Source organism: Eriocheir sinensis, chromosome 9 (assembly GCF_024679095.1).
Source record: "Eriocheir sinensis breed Jianghai 21 chromosome 9, ASM2467909v1, whole genome shotgun sequence".
NCBI lineage: Eukaryota > Metazoa > Arthropoda > Malacostraca > Decapoda > Varunidae > Eriocheir > Eriocheir sinensis.
In genome coordinates this window covers 22,967,579-22,992,539 of record NC_066517.1, presented here as the reverse complement: position 1 = coordinate 22,992,539, position 24,961 = coordinate 22,967,579, and the positions used below count along the sequence as shown (strand labels likewise).

The 24,961-nt window shown below is 40.3% G+C and overlaps 2 protein-coding genes across 5 annotated transcripts in view; one reads left to right on the top strand and one right to left on the bottom strand.

Moving 5' to 3' along the window:
* The window catches only part of LOC126996184 (trichohyalin-like), a 32,760-nt gene extending 25,945 nt beyond the window's left edge, over positions 1 to 6,815 (top strand). For 2 of the 3 annotated variants that reach the window (XM_050856490.1, XM_050856489.1), the window contains exons 13-16: positions 794 to 1,007; positions 2,550 to 2,639; positions 2,811 to 2,943; positions 3,505 to 6,815. In XM_050856490.1, coding sequence (XP_050712447.1) covers positions 794 to 1,007; positions 2,550 to 2,639; positions 2,811 to 2,943; positions 3,505 to 3,712 — 645 coding nt within the window. In that variant the 3' untranslated portion in view covers positions 3,713 to 6,815. The remainder of the gene's footprint in view (positions 1 to 793; positions 1,008 to 2,549; positions 2,640 to 2,810; positions 2,944 to 3,504) is intronic. The other variant, XR_007751055.1, reaches the window with a different exon arrangement.
* Positions 6,816 to 8,911: 2,096 nt separating this feature from the next.
* LOC126996189 (tetraspanin-13-like) lies at positions 8,912 to 22,096 on the bottom strand. Of its 2 annotated transcripts, XR_007751062.1 has the most exons (7): positions 21,947 to 22,096; positions 17,264 to 17,416; positions 16,746 to 16,859; positions 16,380 to 16,499; positions 16,040 to 16,198; positions 14,419 to 14,548; positions 8,912 to 13,199 (listed from the first exon to the last, which is right to left on the bottom strand). XR_007751062.1 is itself a non-coding variant. In XM_050856498.1 (6 exons), exons 1-6 carry the CDS (start codon positions 22,004 to 22,006, stop codon positions 13,122 to 13,124), a joined length of 684 nt encoding a protein of 227 aa, XP_050712455.1. In that variant the 5' UTR covers positions 22,007 to 22,096; the 3' UTR covers positions 8,912 to 13,121. The 2 variants fall into 2 exon arrangements, 1 of the variants encoding a protein (XP_050712455.1); XM_050856498.1 differs by lacking the exon at positions 14,419 to 14,548.
* Positions 22,097 to 24,961: the final 2,865 nt, after the last annotated feature.

The window sequence follows — 24,961 nt, the reverse complement described above, 5'->3', positions numbered from 1 at the left end:
CTTCGTCTGCTTCAAATTCTTCTTCTAGTTCTTTCTCTTTTCCTTTTTCTTGTTCTTCACTTTCTTGTTTCAGTTCTTGTTCCTCTTCTTCTTATTAGTATTCTTTTTCTTGTTCCTGTTCTTCTTTTTCTTGTTCTTCGTCTGCTTCAAATTATTATTATTCTAGTTCTTCCTCTTCTCCTTTTTCTTTTTCTCGTTTTAGTTCTCGTTCTTCCTGTTCTTATTCCTCTTGTTCCTCTTCTTCGGCATCTTTTCCTCAATCTCTTTCATTTCCATCATCTTCTTCCACTTCTATTCTCTCTTCCATGATCTTATTATCTCTTTCTTTTCATCACTATCATCTTCTTTCTCTTCTATAACCCTGGAAATGCCTAAAACTCTTATACGAAAACCGTTTCAAATATGTGCTTGCTTGGGTGACTAAATGTTTAAGTACATGCAATCATTGGGTCATGGTTCTAGCGGGCTTTTTTTTCATTATTATTTCCTTTTTTTAGCCCTTGAGCTGCCTCCTATGCTGTAAAAAATATATATATTCTTAAACATTTTTTCCTCGCCCAAGATCTCCTATTTGCCAAGGATTTTTCGTAGGCGTTGTGGGCATTTCCAGGGGTACTTTAATAACCCTGGTGGTAGTTCAACCCTTCTTCTGTACCATCAATGTCAACTTGCTTGTTGACTCTTATCTTTTTCACCACCATCATCATCTTTCTTTCTCCTTTCACTCTTCCCTTCGTTCATTATTGAGGAGGGTGGAAGCATTTGTACCAACCAAGGCCCTTCATTTTTACAGCAAGAGGAGAAACTGATAGACATCCTGCTGAGAGACGAGCCTGAGAATTCAACTTTGGAGGAGCAGGAGGAGGAGGAGGCAGCAGTGGAGGGAAGCAGCGTAACCGAGGAGGAAGGAGGAGGAGAGGGAGGAGGAGAGGAAGAGGAGGAGGAGACGCCCAGACAGAGGAGGAAGAACAGGAGACAGCGGAAGAAGATGATGCGGAAAGAGAGGAGTTCGTAGTCTTGCGTTTTCGTTTGTATTATTAAGGACAGACTTATTTATTTATTTATCAATTTATTTATTTATTTATTTATGGAGTTCGTGGTTTTGTGTTTTCGTTTGTATTACTAAGGACAGACTTATTTATTTATTAGGCTACTTTTATAAGCATACTGTCTTTCGAAATTGGAATTGATTTAGTTTACCGTCAAATGGGACAGATTTATATGTTGATTTATTTACTTAGCTATTTATTAGGCTATTCTTACCAGCAAACTGTCTTTCGAAACTGGAGTTGATCTAGTTTATCATCAAATGGGACAGATTTATATATTTATTTATTTACTTATATATTTGTTGTTATTTTTTTTTATATAAGTAGAGCATCTTTTGAAAGTGGAATTGATCTAGTTTATCGTCAAATGGAACAGATTTATACATTAATTTAATTACTTATATATGTATTAAGCTATTTCTATAAGCATACTGTCTTTTGAAATTGGAATTGATCTAGTTTATCGTCAAATGGGACAGATTTATACATTGATTTAATTACTTATATATGTATTAAGCTATTTCTATAAGCATACTGTCTTTTGAAATTGGAATTGATCTGGTTTACCGTCAAATGCATATATATAATAGTTTCCGGCATAGCATTTCTTTATATTTTATTTATTCTATACTGAAGTTAAAACGTAGATATCATGTATTTATTATCTCATCTTTATTATTGTTATTGGTAGTCATAGTATTGCTTAAAATCGTAATTGAGTGGCATGGTATGGGATTTTATTTATTTGATTTACATACTAAGTGAGCTGGGTTTTATTTATTTATTTTTTTCATTCTCTATTATAATTTTTTCCAGGCATATCATATAATTCTAAATAGTAATATAGGTCATGGTAGGCCTAGGTGTTGTTTGAAATAGTAAACGAGTCATCAAACTAATTTTAGGCATGATATATATATATATATATATATATATATATATATATATATATATATATATATATATATATATATATATATATATTCTCAGTAGTCCTATGCATTGATTTCTGGGGCATATCGTAATTTCAGACGGTAATACAGTTCATATTAAACTAATTTTAGGCATGGATCTTTTCTTTTTTTCTATTCTCAGTAGTATGCATTGATTTCTGGGGCATATCATAATTTCAAACGTTAATGCAGTTCATGATAAAGTTCAGAATGGCATATCAGGAATGGCATCTCACTTCGGTCCATAGTCTTAATTAAAACGTATCGGGTTCCCATTACGACTCTTTCTCCAGCAGGGCCACAGAGAAGGGTAACCGAGTGTACATGGGTGATATTCCCCTTCAAGATCCAGAAGCCGTTTAAAACTATCTCTGGGATCACAAAACAGTCCATGAAAATCCCACCAACTTCTAATGGACGCTTTTCAAGTAGGCGAACTCTGAGGCGCCGATATGTTTAAGAAATACGGACTTTTATTTTGTCTTATAGTTCGCCAGTGTTGTCAATCTCTCTCTCAACCCGTGTTCTCCCTTCCTCCCTCCTCCAGGAAAGGCCCACCATCCGCCTGGAGTCAAGTTCTGCTGCAAACAAGGAGTCAAACACAAGAAGAACATCCTGGAGTTCAACACTACGTCAGGTTAGTAGTTTGGGTCGTGACAGAAACAACAACAACAACACTACTACTTCTACTACTACTACTACTACAACCATACTTGTTTTCTTCTTCCCTTCCAATTTCCGTATACTAGTCCTCGAAGTTCTGTTTTTCCTACATTTCCTACATTTTTGCTACCGTTTTCCATCGCAGAGAACTCCCCAGGGCCGTGCAACGCTACCAGTGAACTCGTGAGCAACTTCGCCAACCATCAGTTCGGTATCGTGGTCGAAGCCTGCGATCTCACCTACTCCAAGTGCTGCTCCAAGTTCACGGCAGACATGTGGTGAGTGAACGGGTGGTGATGGGTAATGGTGATGGTGTGTCTTGGGTCTTCTTCTTGTTCTTGTTCATCCTGTTCTTCTTTTCGAGTGGTGATGGGGCTTAGTTGGTGTGTCTTGGTTTTTCTTGTTGTTCTTCTTGTTCTTGTTCATCCTGTCCTTCTTTTCGAGTGGTGATGGGGCTTGGTTGGTGTGTCTTGGTTTTTCTTGTTCTTCTTGTTCTTGTTCATCCTGTTCTTCTTTTCGAATGGTGATGGTGATGGTGTTTCTTGGTTCTTCTTGTTCTTCTTATTCTTGTTCTTGGTATTGTTCTTCTTCGAGTGGTGGCTGGCCTTTTTTTAGTGTTTCTTGGTTCTTCTTGTTCTTCTTATTCTTGTTCTTGGTCTTGTTCTTCTTCGAGTAGTGGCTAGCCTTTTTTTGGTGTTATTTGGTTCTTCGTTCGCATTGTCTTCCTTCTTCTCCTTTTTCTTCATTGTTTGTTTGTTCATTCTCGTGGTCTTTCCTGTTCTTGTTCTTCTTGTATAGCCTACTTCTTCACTCCAGCCCTCTCCTTTTAACACCCTCAGGAACGCTATCAAGGCACGGAAGATGGCACGCAGGAGGGACAGGAAGGAGCGTCGCAAGTCACGCCGCCAAGATCGCAAACACCGCCGGCAGAACGAGCGACGGATGCGCAAGGAGATGATGCGACAGTCGCGGCGCCAACACCAAGTCACCGAGGGCCCAGAGGAAGACGCAGAGAGACAAGGGGAAGGAGACGCCGCCGTGGAGTAAAGTCCCGCAGAATCCCATCGACAGTTTACCTCGGAATCGTTCTTGTAAGATATATATTATTTCCCCGTTGTCCAGTATCTCAGTGACGTCAACAAGAACATTATTTCCTCCTTTACTGACACGCCAACGTCTGAGTCACAATTTCCACGTAGCCTACCATTTATTTTCTTCTAGGACATTCAAGGACGTCAGTAATAGCCACCACTAAGTCTTTCCCTTGTCCAGTATCTCAGTGACGTCAACAAGAACATTATTTCCTCCTTTACTGACACACCAACGTCTGAGTCACAAATTCCACGTAGCCTACCATTTATTTTCTTCTAGGACATTCAAGGACGTCAGTAATAGCCACCACTAAGTCTTTCCCTTGTCCAGTATCTCAGTGACGTCAACAAGAACATTATTTCCTCCTTTACTGACACGCCAACGTCTGAGTCACAATTTCCACGTAGCCTACCATTTATTTTCTTCTAGGACATTCAAGGACGTCAGTAATAGCCACCACTAAGTCTTTCCCTTTGTCCAGTTCTCTTAGCGCCGTCGACAAGAATATTATTTCCTCCTTTATTAACATGAAAACGGTCCGAGTCACAATTTCCACGTACCTTTTATTTTCTTCTTCAAGGGCATTCAAGGACATCAGTAATAGCCACCACTAAGTCTTTCCCCTTGTCCAGTTCTCTTAGCGCCGTCGACAAGAATATTATTTCCTCCTTTATTAACATGGAAATGGTCCGAGTCACAATTTCCACGTAGCTACAATTTGTTTTCTTTTATGAGGACGTTAGTCAAGGCCACCACCAAGTTTATTCCCTTTCCAAACATGCCACTGGTCTGAACGATGCAAGATACGCACAAGTTCCCTTTACTACCATGCCAACAGATGACTCAGTGGTGACGTCGGTAAGAGTGAGTTCAGTGCTCCTTTCTTTCCCATTCACATACCTGCAGCCTGAATCATCACACACGCCCCATTGATGCACTCACTCACACACACAACACACGGACAAACACGTTTTCCAAAGCCGTCTCTCCCACGTCCAAAATGCCTTACGGTTCGTCGTTCCCAAGGTCGTTCCCATCCACCCATTCAAGTCAGGCATCGCTCGATCCTCACGACGTTCATTCACCCATTCCAGCGACATCATTGACTACCCCACGGATTCTACCTTCACAGTGAATGACCTGACATAGTTGTAGCTTTTTATACTTAAACGGTGACCATTCGTTTAGCTGTAGGCTTTAGGTGGGTTCATGTAGGCTATTAAATCGGCTATCGGGCAAGTTTTCTTTTGTTTCGCATCAAGTGCCTCGTTTTGTTTAGTAACCCAAAGATTCGATGCCTCGTGAAACCGAAGCAACCGAACCCCAAGTGAGAAGCGGTGAGCAGAAGTTGATAATATTGTCATGCACTGTTCCCTCGCTCTCTTCCATCCATTCCCTCTCCCTTCGGACACACAGTTGCCGTCGTGTATTTTCCACTTTGTAACCGAAAAAGGGCGGCCATCGTCTGTCGGAGGTGAGAATTAAGGGAGGATAAAGTCATGGAAATGCTACTTTTTTTTGTCGTTTTGGTTTCGGTTTTCCAAGATTTTCGAGATCCACGTTTCGGGAAAAATGGTAAGGAAGGTAAAGTAAGGTAAAGTAAGGCGGGAATGCTTACTTTTTCATCGTTTCTGTTCTGATTGCGCAAGATTTCCGAGATTCACGGTTTGGTAAATAAAGTAAAGAAAAAAAGTAAGGAAAATAAAGTAAGGCGGGAGTGCTTACTTTTTTCATCGTTTTTATTTTGATTGCGCAAGATTTCCGAGATTCACGGTTCGGTTAATAAAATAAAGAAAAAAAAGTAAGGAAAAGTAAGGCGGAAGTGCTTACTTTTTTCATCGTTTCTGTTTTGATTGCGCAAGATTTCCGAGATTCACGGTTCGGTTAATAAAGTAAAGTAAAAAAAAAGTAAGGAAAATAAAGTAAGGCGGGAATGCTTACTTTTTCATCGTTTCGGTTTCGGTTTCGCATTCGAGATTCACGTTTCGGTAAAAAAAAAAAAAAAAATACAATAAGTGACAAATCTTCATAAGTTGACTGTGAGCAAAAATCATCTACATGGATTCCACACTTGTCTTAATTTGATATACATATAGAGCAGTGGTTCTTAAACTGGGGGGGGGTAACAATTTTAAGGGGGGGGGAATCATGAACCTTGTGAATAAAGTTAAAATTTCTTAGTTGGAATATTCGTTCTTATCTTACCAGGAGCTTGGGGTAAAATGCAAGGGGGTCGTTGAGGTAAAGACCCATTCCTAGACGAGGCGTGGTAGCAGAAAGTTTAAGAGCCACTGGGATAAAGGTTTAAGTATAAGACGTTTCATTCAGTAGCCAGCAGCATCATTCTTAGCCCACGGATCGTCAGGAGGCGCCGGTGTGTCGGTCGAGCTGTTTCGAACCCCGTGAACCGCCGCCGACTCACTCACTCATTACACTCTGTTCAAATTAACTTTTCCAAATAAGCCTTGTTGTTTCGCTCTAGGCTGTTACCCATCAAATTAACCTTTCCCTTCTCAGCCAGTCCCATGCAACCTGATTTCACAGTGAAGGAAGCAGGTCAAGGTCAAAAACAAATGAAAAACGAAATAGTCCGCCCATCAATTGATCTAACCTTCCACTCTCAACTCATCCCATGTAACTTGAGAAATCCAGAAAAAAATTAAGGTAAAGCAACACATACATCACTGAAAATACCTGCATGGTCGCAACGTTGCCAGACTGTCGTACTCAGCCGCTTATATTTCCCGACTTCCTACCCCAAAACTGTCTTCTGTGCCCCAATAACGAAACTCATTTATAGTTATCGTTAAAAGAGTTAGATCCTGATGTCTCTTGGCAATAGTTATGCATCAGAAACAGGTAAACACTATGCTCTGAGTACGATAATTTGGCATCGGTGGGTCAGTAGTTATGGGGAAGGGGAAGCGGTTTGTCAGGGAAGGTTAACGTGTACAGATCGCAGAGTTGTTGTACCGCCGTGCCAGCATTTATACCGTTATTACATTTCCTTCGCATACTCATTTTCATTTCCTTTTTCAATAAACTTAAGCATACTGCCTGTTTTTGTTTTCTTTTCCCTTGCCAATAGTATACCTTTATAACAGCTATATACACTGTCCCAAGGTGTAGGTGACAGCGTTCCCCAATAACCAAGGTTCAATGTTTCCCCTGGACAAGAACAGACGGGAGGGTGTGGCTGCCCAAACCTGCCACTGCTCGACGGAGATTTCAGCGCTGTGTTAAGAACGATTCTACACCCTCGGCCTCACAACACTTTCAAGAGGAGCGTATCAGGACACCTCTCCTTCCGAAATTGACCTCTCTTTTGGCCACTTCTCTTAACTCTTTTTATGGGAACAGTGAATTGTGGGCTTTTTTTTTTTCATTGGCAGGGGAAAAACTGCTTAACATAGATGATAAAAAGAATGCGTATAGGAATAAAACGTTTATTACTGTTACTTGTTCACGTGGCTCCAGAAACACAGGTGGATAATGATGTGACTAGAAGGAAACACCACACCAGAACTCCTAACAGCTGGCTTGTTCTTGGACGCCTAAACTTGCCTCTAACCGCTAAAAAGTAAACAAACCCATTACATAGGCATAACAAGTTCACATTAAAATATCTATGGTTAGTTAATATACAGAATAAAATTAACAGGTGCTGGAAAAACTGATGGTGTGACTTGGGGTCTTAACAAGCAGGCGACCATCTCGGGTTGAATTTTCTAGATTATTATTACAAAAAACGTCATTAAAATTCTTCTATGTTATTTGCGGCAACCATCTCAAGTTGAATTATCTAGATTATTATTACAAAACACTTCATCAAAATTCCTCTATGTGATTTGCTTCCTCTTACGCTCATATGCTTTGAAGTAAGCTAATTAACACCAAAGATCACATTGCCTTTGATCATTAGTCTGAATTAATATAACAAGCAACTTTAACACTGGTCTAAATTAATATAAACTTCAGTACAATATCTTATGTGATTCACTTCCTCTTCGACCAATATTCCGAACTTCAACATCTGAAATCAACTAAACATTCAAGAGCAACAATATCAGAGTCTCAATTCAAGGTAGAAAAACTATTACAAAATTCTCCCTGACATGTCATTAACGAAATATTAACCAGACACTTGCAAGATTTTCAACACAAGAAGAGGAACATAATTTTTTCTCTATTGCACATCACATCAACCAAACACTTCCAAGTCAAAAGTCTCAGTTCTTAACAGGACAGAAAGGATTCCAAATTTTTTCATAAACATCACAAAAAGCAACGAATACCAGAGAGGAGAGAAACTATTGCACGGATAAAATAAATATGGCTTAGAATATGGCATCTCTCTTGCATTACCTGAAGTAGAAGGAAGTGGGAAGGGATGGGTGAGGGAAGGCAAGGGAGGGGGAGGACGGGAAGCGAGGACCAGGGAGTGAATACGAGGAAGCAGAGGAAAGGGGAAGCTGAGGAAGTGGGAGTGAGGAAAATGAGTACGAGGCAGCAGAGGAAAAAAGAAGAGGAAGTAGGAGTGAGGAAAATAAACTACATGTAAGGTGTCGAAAGGAGCAAAACCATGTAAAGGAGATAAAGAGGAAGGACTTAATACTGGGCAACATGCTGAAAGGGAATGGAAAGGAAGACGACAAATGGGAACGAAGGTAAAACTGGACTAGATAAGGAGTACGAGGATTGATTGTTGGGGCGTTTGGTCTTGGCTCCGCAACTGCAGGGTCATGTGGCGCCGAGGGAGAATGAAGGAGATTGAAACAGTAGAAGGAATCGCTTATGTTTGAATTGTGTGAAGGGTGAATGGAAGGGGATGAAGGGGAGACTAGATAACGAGAATGAGGAAGGAGAGGTTGAAACAGTAGAAGGAATCGCTTATGTTTGAATTGTGTGAAGGGTGAATGGAAGGGGACGAAGGGGAGACTAGATAAGGAGAATGAGGAAGGAGAGGTTGAAACAGTAGAAGGAATCGCTTATGTTTGAATTGTGTGAAGGGTGAATGGAAGGGGATGAAGGGGAGACTAGATACCGAGAATGAGGGAAGGGGATGAAGGGGAGACTAGAGAATGATGTTTGAATTGTGTGAAGGGTGAATGGAAGGGGACGAAGGGGAGACTAGATAACGAGAATGAGGAAGGAGAGGTTGAAACAGTAGAAGGACTTGCTTATGTTTGAATTGTGTGAAGGGTGAATGGAAGGGGACGAAGGGGAAAGAGGCTAAAGAGAATGAGGAAGGAGAGGTTAAAACAGTAGAAGAAATCGCTTATGTTTAAATTATGTGAAGGGTAAAGGGAAGGCAGAAAAAGAGGACAACAAACGAGGCATCTGGAGAAAGGGGCATAAGAGAGAGCTATTTTTTTCCAGGTAATACTGGGAAAGTCAGGCTACACACCACAGGAAGAACAAGGAATGGGTTGCAAGGGAAAAGTGACCTTGTATTTGATGTACTGAAGGTTGCTTATCACTTGCAACTTGATTTTGTTCTTTTTGGGATATGTAGTCTGGCTTTCCTAGGGCAAACTACAAAACTTGGCCCTGTCCCTTACATGCCTTCTTCTTCAGACACTTCAAATCAACCCTAAAGATCCTCAAACTAGAAGAAATGGCTCTGTTTCTTACATGCCTTCTTCTGTGGACACTTCAAATCAGCCGTATAGATTTTGAAATTTGAAAAAACTACTGTTCCTTACGCCCCTTCTTCTGTGGATGCCCAAAATCAGTCCTATAGAACATCAAACTAGAAAACTTGGCCCTGTTCTTTATGCCCCTTCTTCTGTGGATGCCCAAAATCAGTCCTATAGAACATCAAACTAGAAAACTTGGCCCTGTTCCTTACGCCCCTTCTTCTGTGGATGCCCAAAATCAGTCCTATAGAACATCAAACTAGAAAACTTGGCCCTGTTCCTTATGCCCCTTCTTCTCTAAATGCCTCAAATCAGTCCAACAAATCCTCAAACTGGGAAAAATGGTAGAAAAAAAGACAACTTGAGGAATTCCTTACACCTCTAACAGACACAACCCTCACCCCACCCTATCAAAGTGTCATGCAGTCATCCTAAGCCTCGCAGCGTCATGTGAAAGAAGACAAGCGCACAACAAGCAGTTCTGGACGAGCCGCCGAGCCCCAGTGATCATAAACAGTGTGGAAAAAGTGCCACCATTAGTTCCCCGGGTGATGAAGGAATCAAAACTCATAACACTGGACAAGCCATTCCAACTCAACAGGAAAACACACACACACACACACACACAACCAAATCCAAACCCACTTAAGTGATGCAGAGAAAACTGAAACCAAAGATGAATAAATAAAATGCCGATGTAAGCACCACTGCAAATGTAGGCCAACCAACAAACAAATGAATAAACAACAGTCAACATGTATATCCTACACTCATATCAAACTACAGGAAGCATTATTTATGATCTTTTTTTAAATACTCTTTTATATAAACAACATATCACCCCAAAACACAGTACACTTTCAGAGCTAATCTACTGCTGGCTATTATCATTATTATCATCATTATTGTTGTTGTTACCATCTTAAGGATTACAAAACATAACTGTACACAAGAAAAGACTACTGGCATAACAAAATGGCTGGAATGTCTTATGTATCACAAACAGGAACTAAAGGAATCACTGAGAGCAAACACCACCTACTCTTGCTGACCAACCAACACTCAAGTCCGTCACCGGCACAGTTATAAATCAACGGCAGAATGTTGTTACTCTTGCGGCCCAAGGTACAAGTCCATTGCTCCTCCATTGAGAATAGTTAAAAAATTCCTAATACGATTTTACATATGTGTATGAAATTAAAGTGTGGTGTACCTACTTTCAATAAACAATCTTGCTTCTATGGGAAAAAAAAGAGTATCTTGAGAAGTCCACTATTTCATCAGAGAAGTAAGATATTTAGGGACTGTATTGAGTATGCTGAGTACTTTCTAACTCTTAGCCATGACTATTAGATCAAGCAAAGACATAAAAAGCATGAGGAAACAGGAATGGCTCAGCAAGAGTAACAGTGCTGCTGCCGAGACATCAGCCCGAACAGAACAGCGAGGCAGAACATGTGGTGAGTGAAAGGCCAAAAAATCTCATAACAGCAAAACTGAACCCCTGATGCAAGACACAGTAGTGTAATCTGTCCTTGAGGAGTGAGGAGCTTCCCCACCATCCCACATGTGACAGCCTCTGAAGGGCAAACTTCTTAGCTGATCTATTCTGCACTCAATTCTGGACTTGATAGATCACCTAAGCAGACCTGCTGAACCATTATTAACAGTCTGTTTTACAATGTGAACAGGTGCCAAGACAACTCATCTCACCTCCCTTGTAGCACACCAATGGCTCACCACAGCTCAGCCAAATCACTACTGAGATGTGTCTCATGGAATGCAAGATTGACAATTTCATCAAACACCAATTACTAAAACTACTTCGGTCTGTCCAACAGCACAGAACAACATATTGCCTGAGATAATGCATACAAAGGTAAACCAGGCAATTAAATTCCAAATATCTAAAACCACCACACAAAAGCAAGTCCGATGCTCTCACAATATTTTCTTCTTCCAATGAGGAAGGAATTGCTAAATGTCTTTCTTAGCTGTCAGCCCTGGCTTCTGAGGCCAGGGCCGCTGCCTTGGCTGCCAGCGCTGACTTCTAGGACTCCTCATTCCAGCCATCTCTGTGGCCACTTCCATGTAGCTTTGTTTCTTGGCTCTTGCCAAAGGAAAAGCGTTCAACTTCACACTAAAGAGAAAATAAACTCTTCCTCAATACTGTCAAGGTCACTTAATGACAAGCTAAATTTTAATCACCTACTTGATATAAACAATATATATTTGTCACATGTATACTGAGACATAACCAAGTTCCCATTTCATTTAGGCACATTTACTTTGATCCATAAAGGTAGTCTAACACTATGTTTCTTTTTCCTACTCAGACTAGTCATTACCTAAGTAACACAGTACAGAGAACTGAGCAGAAGCATATCTTCAGCAAATCTCCTAGTTGCTTGTGGCTAAAGCTACACAAGTTATGTCAAATCAAAGAAGATCAAACTAATCAGTAATTCTGTATTGTATTACCTCTCCTTAGATAGATCTGCCTCTTAGTAAGGATGCTGATGATGAGTAAGGAATAAAATGACACCTTACACTTACACAATCAAATCAGCAATGATACAGCTCATTAGTAAATCTCTTGGTGGCATAGGGGTTATTTTTTTCCACTAAACTCTAATGAACAGTTTAAATTACACCACTCTGTAGCTACACTTTCAAAGCTATGTACATAATTCACTGGTAAATTATTGTTATACTCTTCCTTTACCTCTTTAGAAAGTTTCCTAAATTGCAATATCTGAACATCAAAAAGGGAGGGAAATTTTATATTAGTACAGAGTGCTAGAGAACACAGGTAACAACTCATAATAAAGTGCTATACAAATAAAGAGATAAAGCAATACATAACACACTACCCAACACAACGGCTGGGAAATATCAACGTAAAGGGAAAGCAAAGCATGTAATCGGAGGCAACTAAATATACAGAACCTAAATGTGAGGGAGACAACCAAGTAATAAGGAGAACAAAAGTAATGGAGAACTCAGCATTACCAAATCCACTGAGCCATGAGACTATTTTCAGTGACATATGATGAGGTACAAGCCAGATGCAGCACTTCTCAGCACACAGCCTACCCTCAGCACTGTGGACACATAGGGCGCTGTGCTGACCCCAGGTGCTGCGAGATGCTTTAGTGTCACAATGGAGTATTTTCACTTTACGATGGCGGTAAAATCTTTGAAGGAGTCCAGTAGATATTGTTGCACTGTCTTGAGGTATCTGAATATTAAGTTGTTCCCCATCTGATATTGAAATCAAACATACATACATGTGAAAAAGTGTACAGGAGATATAGGACTTAACTCTGATATGGCGTTTAAATCTAAAATCTATGGAAGGGCGATAATAATTGTACCTCGCTAAATAATATTGCACGCTGGAGGAATTGACCAAAAAATATAATACTCATAGCTAATACAAAATGATATAAAAAACTTCTGATGCCAAGAGAGAGAAAGAGCAATAGAATGAGTTGGCATGGGAGTTAGTGGCACTAGACAAGGGGTTGGCAGCAAAGACCTTCCCAGTGACCTGAAACATTAGCTATCTGGCTTGGCGGTAACAAGGTGAGGAGGGAGGGAAGGAGGGAGCAGGGCTGGAATGGGGTTTATGGAAAGCAGGAAGCAAAGAGGGAAGGTAGGCAGAGATGGGAGTTGGTGGGCAGGAATAGGCTTGCTGTTGTTGCTTCTTCTGCTGCTGCCCATTATCTAAGCAAACTCTGAATGTTTGCTCGTGGGTCCACCTGGTGCCGGAAACGCTTAGCGATGAAGAAGCCGATGACCTGAAAAATGTAGCACAGTGTCATCGTCCTTCCCTGCCCAATCTTTAGTTTAGTGAGGAACAGAATTTCCTCACATGCTCATCCTGATGCACTGCCAATTTACGTTCTCAGGAAAATACGAAGAACCTCTGAGGCTGATTGTGAGAGAGAACTAAGTGATACTCTTTAGAAGGAACTGAAACCCCTCTGGCATGTTACTTGTAATAGACTAGACTGGAACTTTGCCCTCTTTGGAATATTATAACATTTTGAGCAAGTAAAACACAGCATATGCAGACTAGTGTGACGTTAAAGATATTTCACATTAATAAATCAACACAAACACAGCATCCTTCATAGCAAAATACAGTTAATATATTTGGACTAAGGCATATAGCTTCCATGGCAAGACTACTACTACTACAACCTTTTAACAATTGCACATAAAAAAGGGGTATTTAAAGAAATTCAAATATACCCAAGCCAACATAAAACACATGATCACAATCTACAAATAAAATATATGTAAAGTATATATCTCAAAGCAACGCAAATGCTGAAAATAATGCCAACCTGTGAAAAAAAAAAGGCAGGAGGAAACACTGCAAGTAAATTCATGATCAAACTTACCGCAGAATAACAAATATACGAATGAATAAATAAAAAACAAAGAACACTATCGCAAAAATATTAAGAACCAGTAATGAAAACAAAAAGAAAATAGAGATGAATTTTCTGCCATGCTTCAAATCAACACAAAACACATCAAAGCTATAAACAAGAAACAAGCAAACTCAGCGGACATCATTGCGGAAATCTTGAACCATAAAAAAACAACAAAACAAAACAAGCATCAACATAAGTAAGCAGAAATTCAAGGGAAGAAAAGGGAAGGAGGAACAGGAGGAGGATAGACTGGTTATTGGGGAGAACAGCTCTTGGTGTCGCAATGCAGGGTCACATGGCACCGAGGAGGGGGAGGAAGAGAAGGAACAGGAGGAGGAATTGGAAGAAGAGGAGGAGGAGAGCAGAGAAGCAAGTGTAAAGTAGGTTATTATACACCAACAAATCAAAAACAAGATGTGCATGATATAAGAGGAATCAAAAGGATGTATAAAAAGGGAGGGAAGAATAAAAAATAATATATATGAGAAGGGAAAGGGAGCAAACTAGAAGAGGCAGAGAAGGCAAGCAATTATTGAAGCCACTACATCAGCAAACCATTCTTGACCCTTGCTACCTGATATGTTAGTTAAGAGTAGCAGTGAGGGTTTGAGGGCCACCATGCCACCTCACTACAGGAAGGCAGAAGGGTTAGCCCGGGGGTCCCGCTGGTTCCTGTAGCGCACCGTGAGCCAAACGCCAAGGAACTGGGGGTGACGAGGAAGGAAAGTTCCCAAAAGTGTTCAGGGAGTTTGTCAGGGGTGAATGGCTCATGGGTGTGGAGGGCACAGCAAGGGTAGTGAAGAGTGAGTTATCAGTAATTCTGATTGATAGTGTAAAGTGTGAGTTGGAGGAAGAATACAAGTTAGGACTCCCAAGAGCATTTACCATTCATGTGGGGAAGAACTAATTTTAGTGTGAAGATAGATTGGAAATGGTTGTTTTCTCCCAATGCCAAGTTAAAATTTCACTTGCATGGTGGTGAGCAGGAGCATTAAGAGAGAGTTACTGCCTTCTTCAGCTTTTCTGGAGCTTGTAAAGACTAAAATTTCATGAGGGCTGATGTGCAAGGAGTATTTTTCTTCAGGAGCAAAATTTGTTGACACAAAAATCAGGAAGAGTAACCTGAATCCCGTAAGCTTGAGCTTGAGCAAGAGCTCTGCCTGGGTAAACGCTACACAATAAATGGTGTTAGCTAAAGTGCTTTCTGTTCAACAGCAATGAGTAGTTATATTAATATCTGAAGCCAAACAGGCCCAGCCATAATAATCTTAAATCACAGAATGCATATAAAAAACATTATTTACAAGATAGAAAAGTATTTACAATTGTTAACACACATGGGTGTATTAAACATTGAACCGAGCTTAAACCATTTATATGAGGAACAAAGAAAACCTGCCACCAGGAGAGAAAGGAGTCATAAAAGCTGCAAAAAACAGTATCAAGAGGGCAGCACTTCATGGCCAGACACTGGACACCAACTGAAACCTTGCACAGCACAGTGATGCTGTGTAAGCAATTAAAGAGGGACCAGTTAAGATAAGAGATTCACTTAACCCATAAGGGTCGGGCTAGAGGACTATAGTCGTCCTCGCAGCGCGCGGGCGGTGTTGATAGATTTTGAAAAATAGGTGTCTTTCATCAATGCCCCGTGTGGCAATTTCAAAAGAAAACAATAATTTATACTGTTTTTTCATCGCCAATCCTTCCTCTCCACGATTAAATAAATTTGAAGTGTCTAGGTTACAGCACGGCAGAGATATAATGTTGGGAAGAGGTGCTATTTTTGACCAAGTCAAGCGCGTCGGATGGCGGGAACTCCCGCCACCCGACGCTTTCCGCCTGAGCGGGAATTCCCGTCACCCGACCCACACGGGTTAAAGTAGTGAACAAAACCTGAATGTCTTTTTTTCTTTCATGACACTAACACTTCGGCAGAGACAGTCTGCTTTCACACATGCTGTTCTGAACCACAATTCACAACCCTTTCGTGCACCTAACAAAATCTGAAGTGCAATGCTCATCTTAACCTTCACATGGTCAGCTCACATCATCCCTTTCACCTGTTCCCTCACCCTCTAACACTCCCACTCCTCCTTGGCCTCTTATCACTTTCCACACCCATCAACCCTCCCTCACCCACCCTAAGAACAAACACACATGCACACTCACACCAGTAACAAGTCTACACCCACCTCAGTGAAGGAGAAGAACAGTCCAATGCCGCCGACGACAGTAACCCCTCTGAGCATCGCCTCCTTGATTGGCACGTCACAGGAGATGCACTGACATGGCTCTCCACCCTCGTGGCAGCACAGAGTCTCGTTAACCACGTTGGGGCAGCATAAGGGAATCTGAGTGAGGGGAAAATTTTTACACACTGTTGATGAGATGTAGGTTTTGTAAGGCCTAGGAGATATGGGTGAGTCGCAGGTGGAGTGTGCTTAGCAAGATATTCATGAGTCCAGGATTATTATTACGACAATCACTATTACTATTGTTATTATTCCACGACCAAGGTTGGGAGACCCTTACATCCATGCACGAGGGGTGGTCGGCCTCTTGTGTCAGGTTGAAGTTCTCGTTGCTGTAGCCGCAGCAGCTGAACAGATTCTGCGCGTCTATCCGTATTGAATCTCCAGCTTTCTTCCAGCCCTGCAACAAAGGGAATGGTTCACGGGGGGGAAAAAAGTGTATTCAATGGCTACCCCATACCACATTACTACCACTCATAAGGAATAATGCACGGGTATGAGTATTTACACTGACAATACCACCCAATAAATCTGATGAGGAGCAAGATCAACACCTCATCAGTTTCACCCACAAGGTAAACGTTATAAAAGCTATCAAGTAACAGACAGGCTAGAGAGATGTCCTGTTCACCCTACCCTGACCCACCTTGGCAGCCACCACACTCTGCTGGTCCTCATTGATGGCAAGGCAGGCGCAGGCTACGGAGAACTGGATGATGAAGATGATGAAGAGCACGATCATGTAGAAGAACAGCATCACCTGGAACACAACAGCACACACTCTTCAAGCCACAGAAATGTCCTTCACAGCCGATTAGCTATTCTAGTTTCACCACTGGACTTCCGCCATCCTGCTAACTAGTGTATATGTCTGTTTGCCTTCTTTCCTTTTTTTTTTGTATCAAAGGATGCAGCTCAAGGGCAACAAAAAGAGTACAAAAACATTTGACTTACTCTACTGCTTACCCACAAATTCATTAGCTTCAGTCAACTTAAGTGTATAATTTTTTAACACTTGGTTCAGAAATAAGCATCAAATCCTTTACATAGAGAGACGGAAAGAAGGATGAATAGAGACAAACTGACTGAGAGAGGAAGAGAGACAGACAGGTACACAGATACACACACAAGCGACCTGACCCTCTAGCACTCCCAGACACTTACCTGATGGTGTTTACTGGCCCCGATGAGCCCCACTATGGATATGAAGAGGAGGAACACGCCGCACGCTATGATCGTGGACACCAGGGACAGCGAGGTGAAGATGGAGTCCATGTTCGCCGCCGCCGCCACCCCTATCATGATGAACGCCACCACCTGTGTGAAGGAGACGCAACTCAGTGATGGAGAAAATAAGTGGGAAAAAGTTTATCTGTGAGTAAATAATGAAAGGTGTTGCTAATGTTTCTTTGAGTGTGTGTGTTTTCTGCCCATCTGTCTTCTTATAGGATGAATGATACCATCTGTGTGAAGGAGACGCAGCTCAGTAAGACAGTGGAAGAAATGAGGGAAAGGATTGGAGGGTAAAATCGACCCTGAGTAAAAAATGAAATGTGTTGCTAATGTTTTTATACTATGTGTTTTATTTAGTATTTCTTTAACCTATTTGTCTTCTTATAGGATGAACGCCACCAGCAGCAGCAGCTCAGCGGGACAATTGAGAAAGAAAGGGAAAGGATCGGGCAACAACAGACGGCTCAAGGGCAACAAAAAGTGTAAAAAAAAAAGCCCACTAATCACCACTCCCACAACAGACAAAAGTAAAGAGTGGCCAAATTATCTGGGAATAAATAATGAAATGTGTTGTTAGCTAATGTTTTTTTTGTGTGTGTGTTTGCTTGGATAACAGTAGGGCAAAATATATTACAACCATCCATATTATTAAACGCACACTTGATCTGTTTTCCGGGTTAGCTATAGGCACCACTAAAAATATAATAATAATAATAAAAAAATAAAACTGCTATATTACACGATAAATGATTAAGTTAAGGAGTCGGAATCGGAGGTATTTTTACAGACTCCAACTCCGACCAAAAGTAGCTGACTCCACACCTGTACTTATATTATCCACCACCTCACCTGACCTTTTCTTTACCTGTCATCCACCTCAACTGTCACTGCTCATCCCCTTGCCTCACCTGTCCCCCTAATCACTACCTGTCATCCACCTCAATTGGCAACTATTAACTGATCATCCCCTTCTCTCATCTTCCTTCTAATTTACCTTTCATCAAATTCCAACTGTCAACTAATTTTTTTTTATCTGTTTTCTTCTTTACCTGTCAAGTATTTCTAACCTCTTCTCTTCTTCACTTGTCAACTGTTTCTCATGTAGCCTTTTATTTACTTCATCTGTCAACTACTTCTCACTTATCCGTTTTTACCTGTCAACTATTTTTCTTCTGTCCATTTCCTGCCAACTATTTCTCTTCTGTCATTCTTTTCCCTGTCAACTAATTTTCATCTGTCCCCTTATTTACGTCCAATCCATCTTGTCTGTCGACTATTTCTCACCTGTCCTATTCTATACCTGTCAACTATTTCTTATCTCTCCTCTGATTCACCTCACCAATTAACTATTACCTGTGTCAACTATATTTTGTCTCTCCTCTTGTTCATGTTTCTATCCACTTCACCTGTCAACTATTACACTAAGCATCCCCCTCTCTCATTTCTCTCTTCTCTTTTACCTGTCATCCACCTCACTGTCAATTAACCCACTAATCTACAACCTAAAACCCTTGTCTGGCTATTTTTACAGTTGTTTTGTTCTCTACTTTCTTTCCTATGGTTTTCCGGGTGGTTTGGAGGGTAGTATAAGACGTATATGACAACAGAGGAGCAGTTGGTTAAGTAGGAAATAAGTTAGATGGGTGCATAGCGTGATTCTTCACTTAACAACTTCTCTACATTCTTTCCTATGGTTGTCCGGATGGTGTGAAACTTTGAAGGTTAGTTTAAGACGTATATGACAACAGAAGACCAGTTGGTTAAGTAGGAAATGAGATAGATGGTGCATAACATAAATCTTCACTCAACAGTCTACCCAACACACACACACACACACACTCAGACAGACGGACAGAAAGGAAGCCCCATAGCACATCCCCTCCACACCATCCGGTCAGACCTCGTGATCTTTAAAACACTGATAAGGAGATGCGTGAGATAAGTATATACGATAACTTCAGCATGAGGGTATAAGGGGCATACGAGTCATTGTATTCGTGTTCCTGTGTTAACTTCCGGCCTTAAGACGAAACAGAAGGAACTAAATGTAAGGCGTTCGTTCATAATAGGGTGATTGTTTACCATGACGAGAATGTGAAGTGAGCTGCCGGTAGAGTTGAAAATAGGGACAGTGTGTGATATGCGTCTTCAAACACCTCATAGTCTTCGGTTATTGCTTTCTTGGTGATTGTAAAGGAGGATGAACGTGTGTGAGGCATTGGAACTGTAGAAGGAAGAGGAGGAAATGAGTTACTGACGAAAGAAAGGAAGATACAATGTGATATGCGTCTTCAAACACCTCATAGTCTTCGGTTATTGCTTTCTTGGTGATTGAAAAGGAGGATGAACGTGTGTGAGGCATTGGAACTGTAGAAGGAAGAGGAGGAAATGAGTTACTGACGAAAGAAAGGAAGATACAATGTGATATGCGTCTTTATATATCTCAGTCTTCGTTTTTTTGCTTTTATGGTGATTGTAAAGGAGGAAAAACGTGTGTGAGGCATTGGTGGTTGTGAAAATACGCCCTGGAACTATGAGAAAGAAAAGGAAACAAGTTACTGACGAAAGAAAAGATATAATGTGATATGCGTCTCTTTATTCCTCGTAGCCTATTTGTTCCTGGCTTATCATCAACTACAAAGAAAGGTTAGTGTGTGAGAGGTATTGGAAGAGGTGATAAGCCCTAGACCTACCAAGGAACAAAAGGGAAGGAGCTACTGATGAAAAAGAAAAGCTATACACATTTTGATATACGTTTCTGATTAATATTCTTTGTTCTTGCTCTCGTATCGGTCACAAAGGAGGGGATATCAATGTAAGGCTTTGGTAGTCACTGTAATACGCCAGAGAACTACCAAGAAACAGAGGAAAATGAGTTAGTGACGAAAGAAAGACGATATTATGCATTTTGATATACGCAACTGACTATTTTTTGTTCTTGCTTTCGTGTCAGTCACAAAGGAGGGGATATCAATGTAAGGCGTTGGTAGTCATTGTAATACGCCAGAGAACTACCAAGAAACAGAGGGAAATGAGTTAGTGATGAACGAAAGACTATTATGCATTTTGATATACGTTTTTGATTAATATTCTTTGTTCTTGCTTTCGTATCGGTCACAAAGGAGGGGGTATCAATGTAAGGCTTTGGTAGTCACTGTAATACGCCATAGACCTACCAAGAAACATAAGGAAATGACGATATTATGCATTTTGATATACGTTTCTGACTTTTTTGTTGTTGTTCTTGCTTTCGTTTCAGTCACAAAGGAGGGGATAACAATGTAACAGTTTTAAATAGTAGGAATAATACGCCCTAAAACTACAAAGGGACAGAAATGAGAACAGAGTCCCTGATAAACAAAGGAAAAATACGTTTTAAACAACAAAAATGAACCAAGACAATTAACATGACTACAGACTTAAAACATATGTAAAGTTTTGGTACATATTGCAATACACCCTGAAACTAACGAGAGAAGCAAGTCACTGATAAAAAATAAATAAGAAATGCGTCTTTAATCACCCAAATCAGCGGTGATGATTAAACACACGACTTCAGACTTTAATACATAAGTACTCATTGCGATACGCCCTGGAACTACGAAGGTCCAAAAACGAGGGAAGCAAGTCAATGATAAAAAAAGAAATGCGTTTTAAATCAACCAACCAACCACGACTACAGACTTTGCATGGGCTAATACAAATCCTTAACTTTATTTCCACCTTAACCCCAGAGAAGCGAGATAACACAAGCATGTAATAAAATAAACATAAGAAATACGTTTTTTTTATAATTAACACGACTAGACTTTACATGATGAACCCAAAACGTTGATTCCAACCTTATCTTTAGCCTTATTTCCCCCTAAACCACAGAGAAGCGAGATAACACGAACTAGTAATAAAAAATAAAAAAAATAAGATAAGTTTTTTATAATTAACACGACTAGACTTTACATGATGAACCCAAAACGTTGATTCCAACCTTATCTTTAGCCTTATTTCCCCCTAAACCACAGAGAAGCGAGATAACACGAGCTAGTAATAAAATAAAAAATAAAAATAAGATACGTTTTTTATAATTAACAACACGACTAGACTTTACATGATGGACAAAATTTCCCTAAACACAGAGAAGCGAGATAACACGAACTAGTAATAAAAAATAAAAAAAATAAGATACGTTTTTTATAATTAACAACACGACTAGACTTTACATGATGGACAAAAACCCCGATTCCAACCCGATCCTAGGCTTTATTTCCCCCTAAACCCCAGAGAAGCGAGATAACACGAGCTAGTAATAAAAAAAAGATAAATACGTTTTTAATTAATCAACAAAATCAGCGAAAATAGTCGACACATGACCACAGACTTTATATAATGAACACAAAACGCCGATTCCAACCTTATCCTTGGCTTTATTTCCCCCTAAACCCCAGAGAAGCGAGGTAACACGAGCAGGTAATATACGGACAGGTAAAACAGGACAGGTGTGAGAGTTAACGAGGCAAAAGGTGGAGTGGAAGAGAGTGGACTCGTGTCATATGTAAAATCCACCACCTGGTTACCCATTTTCCCTCCTCCCCGGCCCCCCCGCGCCTTAATACTCACGATATAGAGGATGTTGAGGGCCAAAAGGCTGTTCTTGGAGCACGTGAACCCCCCACACATCTTGGCGGCTTGGTTGAGGAGCGGCGAGAACGTAACGTGTAACCCCACTGAGAGCTAAGTTAACACTATCGATTGCGGGGGAGGGATGAAGGGAGGGTGGGATAAATGGGGGTAACGATGCCAGATTGTCGTTTTCACCACATTGTATTCTCCGGTTTTTGACACTTAATTATTGCAAAACGACATCAGTAAGTAACCATTTGAACGACAAATATTAATGAATCTCGTTATTGGGGTGCAGGAGATAGTTTATGGGTCGGAAATGTGTAAATAGAAGACGAGAATCTGTCAACTCTACTTGTGGGGGTGAGGAGTTTTGGCAGCTGTACGATACATAGCATTTTAATACGAGATACAGGTTAGCATAAGGGACGTATTGCTATGCTTTAATTTCTCAAAACACATCCGTAATTATTTTTTTATTATAATTGCAGTCATATGTCGTTTTATTGGGTGAGTGTGGCAGTTTTGGGTCAGAAATCGGGAAACACAATACGCTGAGTACGACAATCTGGTAACTCTTAGGTAGGGGGGGGGGTCAATGCCTAGCCGAACACAGCTTTTCCGGATTGTCGTACTCAGAGCTGTTTCTACCCAAAAAGAGCCTGTATTTTGTCCAACGTGTGATCTGCCTGACCCCTCAAAAATAATAATAACCACCACGTGATATTATTATGACTAGCTGTATAACTACGCTTTGTTGCAGGCCTATTGAACATGATGTAGCATATATATATTCTTCTGTTTAGGGTTAGCATGCAAGTCTCGATATATAACTTAAATTGGTGTCCTTGTCAATTAAACTGTACTGGCTTTTCGGCTTTTCCCTTTAAATATAAGTTAGTATCTTTGTCAATTAAACTGTTTAACGATATCTTACGTCAAATTATGTTACTGCATCGCTAATAATAAAATATAATCATTCGTGTATCATTAGCAAACATGAAAACACCATAATCAGCTTCAATAATTACATCTTTGGAAATCTACGGGTCTTTTCATCAAATTATGTTACCTGTATCGTTAATAATGAAGTCGTGTATCATTAACAAACACGAAAACAACATAATCAGCTTTAATAACCATATCTTTGAAAATCTGGTCTTTTCATCAAATTATGTATCCGTATCGTTAACAATGAAGTCGTGTATCATTAACAAACACGAACAGCATATTAATATAATCAGGTGACCGAAGCCTCGATCGCTCTCTTTATAACCTCTTGAGATGATGAGATAAAGGTCCGTGGGTCATTATATTGTCAGCAGTACACTCATGGTTACCGATAGTGGGGGAGATGACGATCGAAATTAATATATTGTAGCCATGGGGAAATAGTAGCCACAAGTTTAATTATTGGGTCATTTAGACGCTTCGTATCATACTATATACTGCCTGGGGATTGGAATGGCATGTGTTAATTATAATTCTTCCTTTCTCCTTTGTTGTATATACCTGCAACTATATAAACTACCAACCACTCAATCATTCTCTTACACCAATAATTTCTAACTAAAGGCCAAAAGAGAGGTGAAACGCGTCCCATGCAATAATTAACTGTTTCTTTACGTTAATTCATGTTGCAGAAACTTTATCAAACTACCACGAGGGTCATAAAACTACCCCTGGAAATGCCTCCCACAAATCCTACGAAAGCCTTAATTGTTAAATATAAAAGATAAACTAAGAAGAATTGAGGAAAGAGAATAATAAGGAAGAAGAACACTCGCAAAAGGAGGGAAAAGAGGAGTTAGAGGATTAGGAAAAGGAAGAAGAGGAGGTAGAAAAAAATTTATAGGATATTAAATAGCTTGGGCGTCGAATGTTTAAATGGTCTTTAAATTCCCTAATCGAGCATGTAGACAAACTTAATATATGTAATTATCATCATCTCAGGCGAAAATTGGCGATAGATAAGTAAGTAAAGGGGTATAGCATATATATACGCTCTAACTGCGCATGGCGGCGGTGCTCACTCCGTCTCGTTAGTCCTATATATGGTGAGGGAGAACCCATTAATAAATACTAGCTCTTGAGATGAGAATGACAGAACCGCAGACTGCTAAACATTGACCTTGAGTGCTAAAGCTATGAACTTGAGCTTGCTTGTTTCTTTATCGGGAAGAGAAACCCTTGAACTGGGGGATGACCCTGAACGTGTTACCAGACTCGAGCATTTTATATATCCAGATTTCTGACCCCAAGCTCTCACCCACACGAAAAAAAGGGATATTCAGTCATTCTTCTCCATGATTATAGATGTTTTTGACGTTCCTAAAGCTGATCTGACCATCGTATTTTGCAATCATATATACTGAGTGAAGGGCAGAAGGGGTGACTCAGGTAGAAATCAACATTGCCAGATTGTCGTACTTAAGCTCTTACATTTGCTGATTTCCGACTTCAAAACTGCCTCCTCGACCCCAATAACTGTCTTCATACATAGTTATCGTTAAAACGGTTAATTATTGGTGTTTTTTATTGGCTGTGGCTCAGAAACCGGTAAATACGAGGCTGAGTACGATAATCTGGCAACGGTGAGAAGGGGTGACTCAGATAGAATGAGGCGCGTGACTGAGGGACAGATAGCAAGGTGTCACATGCTCCGATACTCCGTGACCTCATAACACCATTTTTTTTCACCTTAGGGGGCATCAAATCTGTGCATCTAAAGAAAAACAAATCACACTACACACTTACAGTACAAGATTATGAGTTACTAATGAGGGAGGCACAGAAATGGCAGGACAATAGACCCAAATAAATGCCCCGACCTCCTCTTATGGCATGAAAAAATATATCTATGTACCAATACCTATCATCCCCTTGGTATAGGATTCATATGACACTTTCTTACACCAGAGGAAGTAGGTCAAGGGCATAAACATAAAAATAAAAATAAAAAGCCTGCTATCCACTGCTCCTGATATGATAAAGCTGGAAGAAATGATTTTG

Excerpts from the sequence above, each read along its gene's own strand:
- LOC126996189 (XM_050856498.1), bottom strand. The coding sequence starts at position 22,006 with ATGTGTGGGGGGTTCACGTGCTCCAAGAACAGCCTTTTGGCCCTCAAC. Across the intron at positions 17,417-21,946 it reads CCCTCAACATCCTCTATATC|GTGGTGGCGTTCATCATGAT; the intron begins GTGAGTATTAAG and ends TCCTTCACACAG. Across the intron at positions 16,500-16,745 it reads AGAGTGTGGTGGCTGCCAAG|GGCTGGAAGAAAGCTGGAGA; the intron begins GTGGGTCAGGGT and ends CCTTTGTTGCAG.